Here is a 13,515-nt window from a genome sequence, read left to right on the forward strand (position 1 = left end):
TCTGCTTTTGGGGATCTGGCACACCCAGTTTGCCATCAGTCTGATCCAGTGTTAAATCAGCTGTGGATTACAGTCACATCTGCAGACTAGATGTGGTGTTACAGTGAGTTGGGAAGACTTCCAGGGATGGCTGAAAGCACTACTAAATATGACAGCCCACCAGATATCTGTCGAAGATACAGCAGACTGCAGAAAAGATAGGTCTTTTTCCCCTGTCTCCAACATCTGTTTATTCTGCATAAGAAAACACTGTCACAGTAGCCGAATTCGGAGGAAAACCCAACTGCAAGAAAATCTCAGGGGCAAATGGCATACATTTTTCACTGCAGAAGGAAATCCAAAGCCAAAATGATAACTAAGAAAACTAACCTGAGAGAACAGGTACAATCCTGATTCTACATGCCCCTTATTATGAGTAAGAATGGTCCCTTTTAAAATCCTGATTTCAGGGACAGTGAGTCATCACTTTAAATTAATCTTTGATATTTGTGCTACTTAGGCACCTTTTCAAAACATTGCCCACAATGACAGTGTCTTGTGTCATGAAGAGTTTTTAACTCATTGCTCTGTATCTTCTCACTTATTTGCTAGTTACCTTTTGTCCTACTTTCTCTCTTCAGGTTCAATTCCTTTCTTCGCTATGCTTTTGCCAAAAATAAGCATACAAAATATTGACCAATGTCTACCTTATATACACGCTAAAGATAAAGTAAATGTCTGTGCATGGTTTGCATATGAGGGTACTACTGCATAGCTGGACAGGCCTGGGAATTGTCTCGCACAGAAAAGAAAAAATTATTTATCTAGGTATTAAACACATCAGCCCTAGACACTAAGAATAATGAAACACAACTAAGTAGAACCTACCTCCTTGGAAGCATAAAAAAGAAATGTATGCCTGACTTATAAATGGGCCTGGTGCAGATTTACTAATCATTTCTAAATGCCTGCTGCTGGTACAGAAGGGATGACTGGCACCAGGATCAACTGCTTCAGCACTACACTGTCACTGACTTTACAAAAAAATCAGGAAGTCTCTCAAATTACCTGTTGTATATTTTTCTCTCTAAATTACTGTTTACATTAGACAAATTTGTAATGAATAGCAGATAAAAAGAGAAACTTAACAAAAGCAACATTCACAAACTACTAGGTCATATTTTTTTAAGAAAGAATTAAAAACATGTTTAATTCTTTAGACATTTAACCAACTGATCTTGAAAGAAAACAAAGGAGAAAGGGGGAAAGGAGGAAGAGAGGGAAGAGGAGGAAACGGAGGTTAACCTCTTGGATATTTAGAAACAAAAATATAACCCAGATTACAGAAGCAAGAAAGCAATCAATAGAAGAATTACTGGTGGCAATTATTAAATATCATTCTAGACAACAGACCAAATTCAATGACAAGGCGGGGGTCACATTCTATGGTGCATGTCACTGTTGTCATATATGTACCAATACTCTAATGGTGATATGCTCTTGCAAGAAATTTTTGCATTGTATGCAAATATTTAAATGGTCTGAATTTTACAGAAACTTGCAAACAAAGTATCAGAGGTTTCAAAATATTGTGACTGTAAAAAAAAAATAATAACTTTGGGCTGATCAGCTACAGAAAGGCTACCATTTCTAGAACTGTTCTTTCTAGAAGAATGTAAACAATAATAAACTTTGGGCTGGTGCAAAGCATTTCATTTGTTTTCAGTTTATGTAAGATCTTTCCCTTTCCATGAGATAAATTTCAAATAAACCCTCTCTTACATGCACATATCAAAAGATTTTATATCTGAATAACCAAAAGAAAGTTTCAGTAAATCTGCAATAAAAAATTATGTTGTAAAATTTAAGTTGCAATTTTTAATCCAATCTGATCTCAATTTGTAACTAGTCTTCATTCCCCCAATGCATTTTCAGCTAATGAACATTTTTTTGGAGATGTGTCACCCACCTCTAGACTTGTCAATTGCAATTTAGAGGTAAATTAAATCAAATATTTTACGGACAGAATTTGAATATGATTACCCTGTATCACCATATTAACATGATCTTGTCAGGGAAAGTTTCAAAACAGAGTGCCAAATTAAACCAGTGTGACTCAGGAAAAAACAGCCTGAAAAATAATAACTGAACTTTGTGGAGAAATTGTGTCAGTTATTAGGTCAGAGTTTCACTGCAAGTATTTCCAACATTTGCAGTTTTCACTGTACATTTATTGCACCTGTATGTTAGATGCCTAATTTGACAGCCTTTTACAAAGCCGTCAGTAATCTAAGCTCTTGAGTTCTTAGTCCAGAACTGGTCAGCCATCACAAATCCTCAGTCAAATGCCTCAGTAAATCTGCTGAGTATTTCCTGAGGCTTCAAACAAGAGTAAAAGGGTAAGGACTAAAAAGTGCTATTCAAGGTCAGGCACTCTTCCTTGGTTACAACTGGCCAAGTAACAGTCAATTTAACCGCCAACTAAAGTATTTCTATATGGTTATGCAGCAATCTATGAAAATGTATCATAGGAACAAGGTTTCCTATTACATTCTGCAGGATGGCCTGAAAATTATACCAAAAAAAAAAAAAAAAAAGTAATTCTCTCTTATAAAGGTCAGGCACTCTTCCTTGGTTACAACTGGCCAAGTAACAGTCAATTTAACCGCCAACTAAAGTATTTCTATATGGTTATGCAGCAATCTATGAAAATGTATCATAGGAACAAGGTTTCCTATTACATTCTGCAGGATGGCCTGAAAATTCAAAAAAAAAAAAAAAAAAGTAATTCTCTCTTATAAATTTCCCCAGAAGCTCTTCATAAAAAAAGAGCAAAACCTCTGAGAAGAGCATGGCCAGAGAGGTAAAACCTGCTCTTCCCCACTAAATCTCCTGCCATTTCCCCCCTACAGCAGAGTATTGGGCACAGCTGCCTGTCTCTGCTCCGCATACTCAAATTTGAGGCCAGTGACAGAACTGTTAGTGCCATTTCTCTGGGGTCTTTCCTTCCAAGCAATAATCCTCACGCATGCTAAATGTTAATGCTCGTTAAACCTCAGAAGTTTTATAAATGTCCTTCACATAAGTATTCAAGAATGCAAAGGCTTATTTGAGCAATAGCCAAATACATCTTGGTCTAGATACTGCAGGATTTGGCCAGGGTGGAAATACTGAGGCAGCAATCTCTTGGACACTATTTCAATGCTTTTCTTCGGGGAAGAAACCAAGGAAAAGCAGAGGTTCAGGGAATAATTCCAGAGCCCGCTTTTAATCAGAACTATGACACTTGTCATATATCAATTATTTCTCACTACGAAGAAATTAAAGTTGACAGGAATAATTGTAGGAAGGTTACCCGAGTGCTGCTACACAGAGAACAACTGAATGGTACATCATGGTTCGAGTAAGATCATTAAAGGACAAAGAGTTAGAAAACCCCCATTGCATATAAAATATAAGAGTAATTATGCAGAAGGATTTTACATTAGAAATAAAAACATTAACAACGGTGGGGAAGAAATCCAATAAATGAGTGAACCTAACAGAGAACACGCATTCTTGTCCAATATCCAGTGTGCAGCCAGGTATTAACCAGATGTTAGAAAACAGAGAAAATCTAAGAAAATCAAAGAAAACAGAGCACATTCCTATCCTGAAATATTCCTGAGTTTGTATCTTTACAACCTTTACATGTTTGTAGATTATACCATGACAACAGCTCTGTAGTTGACTGCGAACAACAATAAGGAATAATGTCTCCCAGCAATGAAAATTAGTTTTTAAATGTTGATACTATAAACACACCAACCACACCCTGCCTCTAGGTCACAGGGATATCATTGTGCTTAATATGAGCCACTCCACTAGCAGCAAATGTACTACATATGATATAATAAGCTGATGTCCTGAGGCCACAGGCATAATGATGGCTTGTTGGCTTTAACTTTATATTCTCTTGTTTATTGATTTGAACTGAAGGAAGTATAGAACAGTGAAGATAATAGCTATGATGGTATTTACTATTTAAAAAGGGATTTAGAGGTCTTTAAAATATGGATTGCTGACCTTATTGAAGGTTTATTATTGTCTCCTATATAGACCTTTGTTTTTCAAGCTCACTGCAATGACCTGAGTCTACCACTTGAAGTACTTCTTGTGCACTTGTTCCTCAGGAGATCCTTAACGTGACAAACCATAACGGCTTCTAAGAAGACGTCTCCATTTTTTGAGACATACAACATAAGAGTTTGTAATGAACCTTTGGAGACTTCTGCAATTTCTTGTAGGAAATGTGGCTGCCACAGTGACACTTTCAGCGCACAAAACCAAAAATATTTTGGAGCATTACTGTTGGAACAGTGTACAATAACCACCTTGCTGGAAGGGGAAATTTCTATGCTTTCAAGAGGCCTTTCTGTTTGTTTTAGGAGCTCACCAATCATGCTAGAGTATATATGTCCTAAGCTAACAGTCCGAAAAGTATCAGGTAGCAAAACCAAGTAGTTACAAAAAAGGAGAAACTCTCTAGAAACATATAACGTAGAAATACCAAATAGTTTTCTTGTTTATTTGCTTTGCAAAACTGAAGTAAATAGAGCAAAACCCACCAGAAAAGAAAAAAAAACCCCAACCAACTTGTATTCTAGTGGGTCACAACTGAGCAATGTACTTTTTTTTTTTTTCCTTGAAGTCTAAATCACAATCACAAAGAAGAGATGTTTAGGATGGAAATACTTATAAGTCCTTCAGCCTTTGTAACTATAATCGTGCATAAGAAGGTACTATGACCAGATCTACCTCATTTATTCAAGTGTCTTTATCCTATAATAACATTCAAGAAGAGTAAAAAAACTCTTGAAGAGTTAAATAAATTCCTTTCTTACTTCACCCATGTTTGGAGCCACTTCATGAACAAGCACACAGAAAGGAAACTCCAGTCAGTAAAAGACTGTCTGCAGCAGAGCAGAAAGCAACCATTAGATATTTTTTTTTTTTTTTTAAAAGAACTTTGTACACATGATGGAACAGAGGCTACTGTAAACTGTTTTGTCTTGGACAGAAGAAAGAGCCCAGCACAGATAAGCTTGTGGAAAACTTTTACATAGACCATACATTTGGATGTGCAAGCGCATCTTTCCCATAGCAACAACCCATCTATTCCCTGATGATGTTTTATCAGCAGGAACTATATAGAGGAAATAACATTGTTGAGCTGCTTAAGTGTAGATTGATTTGGGGTTTATAAAAGATAGGCCATGGGGCTGATGGCACACCAGTAAGAGAATACTGGGCTCAGGCCCGGCTGCAGACAGAGTGCTTTTGGTGGCGCAAGGCTGCGCAGAGTTCCACACCAAGCTCTGAAATTCTGTTTTCCTGTAACTTTACACTCCTCACGTTATTATAAGCCTCCCTCTCCCCCCTGCTTATATACCTTTTTCTGTGTGAAACTATTGTACTTTGTGTGCAATCTGATTTCTTCATAGCCCTGAAAGGCAGACCTCCAGGTCTGCAGCTGACTTCTGCCAAACCCCGGGAAAATAATTGCCGCATGTCACTTACCTCTCCTTCTCTGGGCCACGGCCTTCCATTCTGTGTGTATTTGCTTTGATTCTGGCGCTTCTTTTGCCCTCCATCAGCAAATTTGCACAGCAAAGGCTCAGTGGGGGCTGTGAAGACAAGAAACCCAGTCTATATTAGCATCCCCCCCAAAGAAAGTGATTATACCAGCAACAGTAGTGCTTTGTAATACTGATCTTTTGAAGTAAAATCTTGCCTTCTGCAGATATTTTTTGCCTCTTTTAGCCTTGACTCCACTGGCAGCTGTTCTTACTAACTAAGCTTCAAAAAATATATACTGGCAGCCCTTAAAAGAATTTAGCAAATATTGTTGAAAAAATAATCAGCCTACGCAGAATGTTAAGTTGCTGTAGTGGAATAGTAGAGTCAGGCATTAGTTCCAGCTAAGTTAGACACGTATTCATGACCAGCATTAGTGCAAGGATAAACACTGCTTTACTAAAGCAGCTTTCTGTTTTTATTGTAAAAAACTTTGCAAGAATCTGTTTAAGGAATAAGTGTTCTCACTATTTTTGTGTTTCTCGGCACCCACTCCTTTAAAAATCTGAATAAACAGCATAGAGACTTTTGCCAAGCACAGTCCAATTAGCTTTCTTTTCCTCTTAACTCCTCTTTTAAGCAAGTTGGCAGCTGAGAAAACCCTTTTCCTCTCCAACTGAGATCTGGTGTGTGTGAATACAATAGTCAGGGGGGCTGGAGCCCCAGGAAGAAAGGATATTCAGAGAGCTGCACACCCCAAAAGGCAGCTCACAATAGGGCCCCCTAGTGAAGAAATTACCACACATCAAACGGGTACAACAGGAAGGGAACTTTGTGTCTTGGGATCTTTTCCCATCTACCCAGCTTCTAAAAGCCTCCTAAAATATTTTTCAGCCAAAACTGTAATTAGCTTGCTGGTGGGATCTTGCCTTTGCTGCCTCCTTTTTAAAAGAGGGAACAAATTCTACCCACTTCATTAGGTGTATATCAAGACCGTCCTTTATTCCCTACATCAACAGGTAAGTAATCCAATATCGGCATGGTTGAAAGAAATTGAAAAAAGATGTGTCACATCTGAATTTTTTCAAGAATTTTTCGGTTCCAAGCATGAAAAGTAGAAGGTCTAGTTACTTAACCAAGGGTTTTAGTGGAAAAAGGCAAGAAACATGTTGGTTTTTTCTCCTCATTTCCTGTTTCTGGGAAGTTAGAAAAGCTAAAAAAATGAAAGTGCAGTGACATGAAGGAAATGTTGCAGTAAGGAGGTTAGTCAGGTTATTGACTCATTTATTTGTAATAAAAATTGTGATTTGGTTAAAGGATAAGTTCATATAATATTAAAACAAGCTCACCTCACCATACCTCTTAGTTATAGCCAGCTCAAAACGTGTCAGAAAGCATAGATTAAAAGTGTGGCCACTTCAAGACTGCAACCAAGGAGCAATGCACATAGAGAATCTTACATCAAAAACACAATTTCTCATTGGGACAGCATCACTTTGGCTACTTCTGAAGCTTTAACAGCTTTGTTTTTTCATTACCATTTTACCAGGCTAGTAATTTCCAAGGTCACTAGAAACTGAACTGCAGGGAACAATCCATTATTGGCAGAAAGCTCGACTGTGTGACCCCAGAGGTCCTTCCCCACCTCTGACTTCGATTATTGTATCAGATTTTGGTAGAAGCAATGCTCAGCCAACCATTTTAAATTTAAAATAATGAAGGTTTAAAAGCATCCAGGTGGCTGTGGAGATTCTTTCTGCAGAGAGATTTTACAGGGCCGATTGCCCTGCTCTTTCACCAGTTTTACTCCACAGCGCGATGCTGCGTGATTTCAGAGCAGTTACTTACAATTCACTTTGATGTGACTGTGAGGGAGGAGCAGGTGCTAAGCCAGCATTAGCAAAGACCTATTGAACATCACATCTGAAGCTTCAAAAGGTTTTTCTTTTAAGCACTTAACAGCTATCAAGCAACATACAATACCATTAGGAGGAGCATGCAAGAAAAATTTGCACGTATTTACACATGCAACGATCATGTGCTAACGTACACATGTGGTATTAGCCTATATACTGTGATGTGGTTGAGCAAGCTAGGAAGTCGTATGGTTTACTACATATCCTCCCTATTTATTAGCCAACCACAAGCAGGAAGCTGTTGCTTTTCTGGACTTCCCAATATCCAGCATTACCATCTGACAAACTCTTACTTGTTAACTTGGGGCTTCCTAAAGCTGAGTGAGATTGAACGGAACTGCCAAACAACTTTAACCCCTTTACCATCCAGAAAAAAAGTGAAAAACATTGTACAGACTTTTCAGGAGGCAGAGAAGAAGATGGAAAAGGAAATGGTATCATGCCTTTCACACGCAAGTTTCTACTGGGGAGGGATATATTATTCTACAGCAATCTTACGGGAATTCCTGGGGGAAAGTAGATCTGTGTTGATCAACTTTACCAGAAGCGAAAACATCAAAAGAAAATGTTCTGGCAGGAAGACAGTGTCCAGATAACATGGTTTGGGGTTGTTTGTTTGTGTGTTTGTGTTTTTGTTTTTTTTAAAACACAGGCACATAGCATATTAAATCCAGCAAGACAGAAAATTATCCTATTAGCTCTGAAGTGGTGTAGGTCTTAATGGTTTACACCTGGAAACAACTATGGTAACCAACCTCAAAATATAAAGAAATCAAATTAATAATCTTTCTTCTTTCAGGACATAAGGTAGAGTGTAACAGAGTCTTAGGAGTCCAAATATGTTGGTCTAAGTACACAGAAAAACTCAAATTGCTGGTTTACTTCAGCCCTTTTGAAATCCCTTGTTAGAAAGGTTCTCTAGGCTTTGCAAGATCAGATGCACGTGAATATTTGACATTAGTACCATCATTCTTACTAATCAAATACATAACAGAATACACCAGAAAAAGCATGTCATATTCCAATAGATCAGCAAAACTATTTCTAGGTAGAATTCTTTTTAATGGTTTCATGAAATGCCAGAATTGCTTAAAAAATAATAAATTTACTTCTGACAAGAAAAAAAAAAATCACAGTTAGGTACTACAATTATAAATTCAAAAAGAAAATATTTAGGAACTCTTCAAACAATATCAACATTACATGAGTAATATTAAAGGACTGATAGCAGTCCTGACAGCAGAAGTGGGATGTTTTACCCCCAAATACTGCAGAAAGGGAAGAAGGAAAAAGTGGAATCTTTTAAACTTTTTCTACTTTTGCTCTCTTCCATTCCAGACAGATATTCTTCAATTTATGGACTGAATTTTCACTTTTCTCCTTTTCCTCTGTATGAACACACTGACTGAAAATAAATGCTTGTGTCCCTGCCTCTTCTTTCACCTTTTGTACTGCTGACTTAATAGAAAATGTAATTTGGATATCTGTACATGTTCACATTTTGAACTGATAAGCACGTCTTTTTGTATGGTTCTTGACATCCTCAAAGTTTTGAGCATGTGTGGTATTTTGAAGCGTATCTGGAAAATCTACTGTTGGTTTTTTCCTGTCAGAAAAGTGAGAATTGATTCACTTGAGACAAATTCCAGGCTATTCCATCCTGATAAACTCTTCAAGATAGAAGGCACTGCTCTTTCTTTGACTTCTACCTGACAGTAACAAATAGAAATATCAAGAATAAATAACTGAACAAGGTTCATTAAGCCATAACCCATTTTTCAAGGAGAAGATTTAAATGCTTGCTGTAGTTCCCATCCAAACCCTGCTCTAGTTAATAAGACATAAATAGCCCTGAACTTGGCTTTCAGTCCTGAGAAGGAAGCAGGATCAAATTGATAGTGCTTCTAAACAGCATTTGCCAAGATATTCAGGGCTGCTTTAGGAGAGGGCAGTAGTTGCTAGTGTTCAAATTCTGTTCCCATGGAAGTCAATGGCTAAAGCCCTATCTCTCTTCAATCAGGCCCTGAATTTACTCTAAGAGTTCAGTGGAGGTGAAAGAGAGAGACTGGGTTTATGTCAATCAAGCCTGTCGATATTGTTGGAGTTCCCTTAGGAGATCAGCTTCTCATGCTCCGCTACTTTAGATGGACAGCCCATGCAGACAGACAGCACTGAACTGCCAAAAAGGCTGTTATATCACCAAAAGCAACACTGGTATTTAAAATAGGACAAAATCTTTAGACAGAGGGAGATGGGGATAACAGTGCCCCGTTCTCAAATCTGGCAGATCTCAGAAATGTTCCATCTCAGGAAAGCAACTTCAATTAAATTGGAGAATTCAAGAAAAAAAGCAAACTTTTGAATAGATAATTTCCTCATTCTTTCATTCATCGGAAGGCAGATACACTTGAGCTTCTACATATGCAAAAATGTATATATTCACGAGCATGTGCTTCAGAAAGGAAGATGAAAGCCGTCATTTGCATTCAGTGAATACTTTTCATTATTTCAGGTGCTCTGAAACTTTTTCTGTCTTAAGAGGGACTGCGAAAAGCTTGTCATCCACAACTTCCGACTCGTAGTCGTATAGCATCATCTGTCCAGCAATGGCAAGAATTATGTATAGAAAAAAGTAATAACAACAACATATTTATGTATTTTAACTGCTTTCACTATGAACGTTTTTGAAGACAGAATATTTTTCAGCATGTCAGGGAGAGTTTAATATCTTCTTCTCATCTTGTGCAAAAATAACAGTAACATTTCCAGAAGACAGCCTAGCAACAAATACATTGTGAACATTCATGTGGGTCCTTAAATACCTTCATTTTGTTAATGAGAAAAAAAATGATGAGAAAATCAGTGGTATATCAATGAATGGTCAGTGCACAGTCAATGATCTTTTTTGAAGTATGTTTTTATGAGAAAGTTGGATTAATTTATTTTTCAGCCTTGGCAAATCCTCCTCTGCCATAAAAACCAGAGCAGAGCAATAATTGAGTTCACAATTACACCAAGAATCCAAACTGATCAAGCTTTGATAACTATTTTTCTTCTCAACTCCCATCCAAATTTTAAGTATTTTGATAACATTTGCATATATGAAATATATATCTGACTGAAACATCCATGCAAGAACCAGTCCCTTTCTTTGCCACAGATCAATCATTTTTAACCTTTAAGAAAAACTGCCTCCTACAGTAACATCAAAGACACTTTTTAAGCACACTTGTTTATTCATACGGTATTTTAGAGGGAGACATGAGAACACACACACAAGATCCTATAGAAGCAAGGCAGGACAGAGCAAGTTAAAGTTCTGATTCTGTTCCTGGGCTCAGACAGATATACCCAGCAGGATTACAGTCTTTACAGAACCTGCAGAGTTTCTTTGCAAAATGAATTTTGCTGCTGCAAGCTTTAAAATTGTAGAAGTCTCAGGACCCCATCAACAGAGCAACTCTGCTCTAGTGAGTCCTCTGGCTTCTAGGAAAGTTCTGTCAAGCAATACTTACTTATTCCAAAGTCATAAATAAACAAAACTTAAACTTCAAGGAAGATTAGAAAACACAACCATAGCTATTCTGCTCTTGAAAAATAAAGATGAATTACAAAGGATAGTACATGACACAGAAGGACAAAAGAACACACGAGGATGAAGTGTTAGCTGAGTAAGGACACTGCAAGTAATAAAGCAAACAAACACACCATCCTATCCCACATGGAGCACTTGACTTGTGGAAGATCAGACTTGATAATTCTGTGGAGTAATAGATTTTGTCCCAGAAGTCCACAATACTGGATGTGATGTCACAGGACTGACCCTAACATATATCCATAGAAGTATAATGAAAGCATACTATTACATGTTCAAATGATTCCTTGCTGCTCAGTGTTTTTGCAAGAGTCAGTGCTTTTACACAGGTCAAACAATATACAGCATATTTGTCCAGTAGGTTTACAGTTAAATTTATCTACATGATATTCAGTGGACTTGTACAGCTGATTATGAAAGCAATACAATGAGTTAACACTGCATTTTAGTTTCTACAACATACCACTTTCACAATATAATTATAGAAATTGGGGAAAAAGCTTTACATAACAGAAAAGTACCCCAAAGCAACAATTAAAAAGCAAACATCTGTTTGGCTAGCAAGAAAAAAAAAAGCGATTTACTTTTGATAAACTGCATTGTAGCTTAAGTAATTATCTCTAGTTCACCTCTTTGTCTTAGAAAATGGGAAGCAATCCTTTCATCTTTTTATATAATGATTATTTCTAGAGAGCAAGAATTTATTAGAAAAGGAAGATAAATCCCAGAGGAGGAATAGTGTGTCAAGCATAAAGTTAATGTTTTTATTCTGTGAAACAGAAATTACTTCAAGCAGGTAGAACAGCTAACCATATGCATACAGTGGAGAAACAGCATGCCAACTGTGAAGTGTGGTCCAGGTCTTGTTGCAATTGATGCAAACGCTCCAGTTACTACACTAAAAAGTTATACTTAATCATATTGTTGCAGAAGCCCCCATAAAGATTTGATAAAGTGGATCAGAAGCTAAAGCGTCCTATCTTTTTAAACAAAGAGTCTTTGTTTAAAAAAAATATTTTTGTTTTCAAATTTCCAGTAGAAGAGCACACTGAGAGGGCCTGATTGAGGCCTACAAAAAAGCTCCATTCAAATGTTGCTGATAAGGAGAAACTGTTAGATTGCAATACATTAGTTTATGGAGATAATATATAGAAAAAGATGCTTCAATGTAGTATTGAAGCTTAAATAAATCAAAATATCAAAGCTGAAATGTTGTAATATGATGTCATATTTTTATTTTAACAGACTTCATTTCTCGACCAACTCTAGTGCTGGTCTCTGCTGGAGAGCACGAATGAAGGAGCAGCAAATCCAGAACAGAAATAAGGCATTTATTAATTAACTTTATTAACTAATAACTAATTTAATACTACACTGCACTTTAATGTTGGATTCTGCCTTTATTTTATATGAAAGGCCTGAATTAGAGCTCATAGAAGTTTAGAGAAAGATTCTCAGTGAATCCAAAGCCACACTACTAAAGCCTAATTTAAATTTGAAGTAACTGTGAGCAAGAGCAGCGTTGGGCCCCCGAGTTTTCCCAGAGAAAGCAGCTTCCTCAAACTTGATGATACAGTGACATCCTGCCCCATTGGAGGTGCCCAGTGTAAATCTGAAAAATATCAGCTGTATTTCATCCTTTGGGCCCAGTGCTATGACAGCTCTTCAGAACCCTAAACTACTGGATGAAAACTAAGTGGGGTACTTGAGGAGTGATTTGTTCTGCAGTTTTAAAATTTCTCCAAAAGCCTCTACAGCAAAAGAGGAGGCCGTTTTATCAAACAACTGTGCAATTAAACCAACTAAGTATATGCATCAATTTGCAGAAATCATTTCATGCACCATTGCTTAGACCTGTGACTTTTGGACAGGACCCATAACCAGCAAAAATTTGGGGCACATTGTTTTAATGTGCCAATTCTAATTACAAAACATAAAATCTGGCTGGGTTAATATCTCCTGCAAAAACCATTTTGACAGACTCCCTTGGATTCCTGCCTCACTGGAAGAGCCATGTACCAAAAAATTGAGACAGTATCATATTTTGCACAGGAGTATTGGTTACTAGTTATTCAAAGCACTTCACATATTATCTGTGAGTTAGATAATAAATGAATATTGAAACAAGTAAATATAAAATGGCTCTTTCTGTTGTTAAATAAGCAAAGCCCCACACTTGCTCAATTGGTGCTGTCAAAAAGTGAATGCTTAAGAAACCCACCCACCTTTACATGTTTGAAGAATTTTTGTATGCAACTTATATGCCACAGCTCCCCTGTATTTCTCTTATGCCAGAGTAACTAAGCAAGAAGAAAGAAGAGCCTACATATCCTTTCTGAAAACTATGCAAGTAATTAGTAGAATAAAGATATGAAAATGCAATGGTCCCCTATAGTTTCTCCCTGTTGACAATAACTGACAAGTGTGAACAGTTTTCAAAGAACAACAAAAAATATATATTTTTATGCT

General features: G+C 37.1%; 1 protein-coding gene across 6 annotated transcripts in view; it reads right to left on the bottom strand.

Annotated features, from left to right (window-relative positions):
• Positions 1-13,515, bottom strand: part of RBMS3 (RNA binding motif, single stranded interacting protein 3) — a 723,594-nt gene that overhangs the window by 84,711 nt on the left and 625,368 nt on the right. For all 6 annotated transcript variants that reach the window (XM_014937924.1, XM_014937927.1, XM_014937926.1 and 3 more), the window contains one exon: positions 5,539-5,645. In XM_014937924.1, the coding sequence (XP_014793410.1) occupies positions 5,539-5,645 (107 nt within the window). The remainder of the gene's footprint in view (positions 1-5,538; positions 5,646-13,515) is intronic.

This window comes from Calidris pugnax, unplaced genomic scaffold, assembly GCF_001431845.1.
Source record: "Calidris pugnax isolate Ruff unplaced genomic scaffold, ASM143184v1 scaffold11, whole genome shotgun sequence".
Classification (NCBI taxonomy): Eukaryota; Metazoa; Chordata; class Aves; order Charadriiformes; family Scolopacidae; genus Calidris; species Calidris pugnax.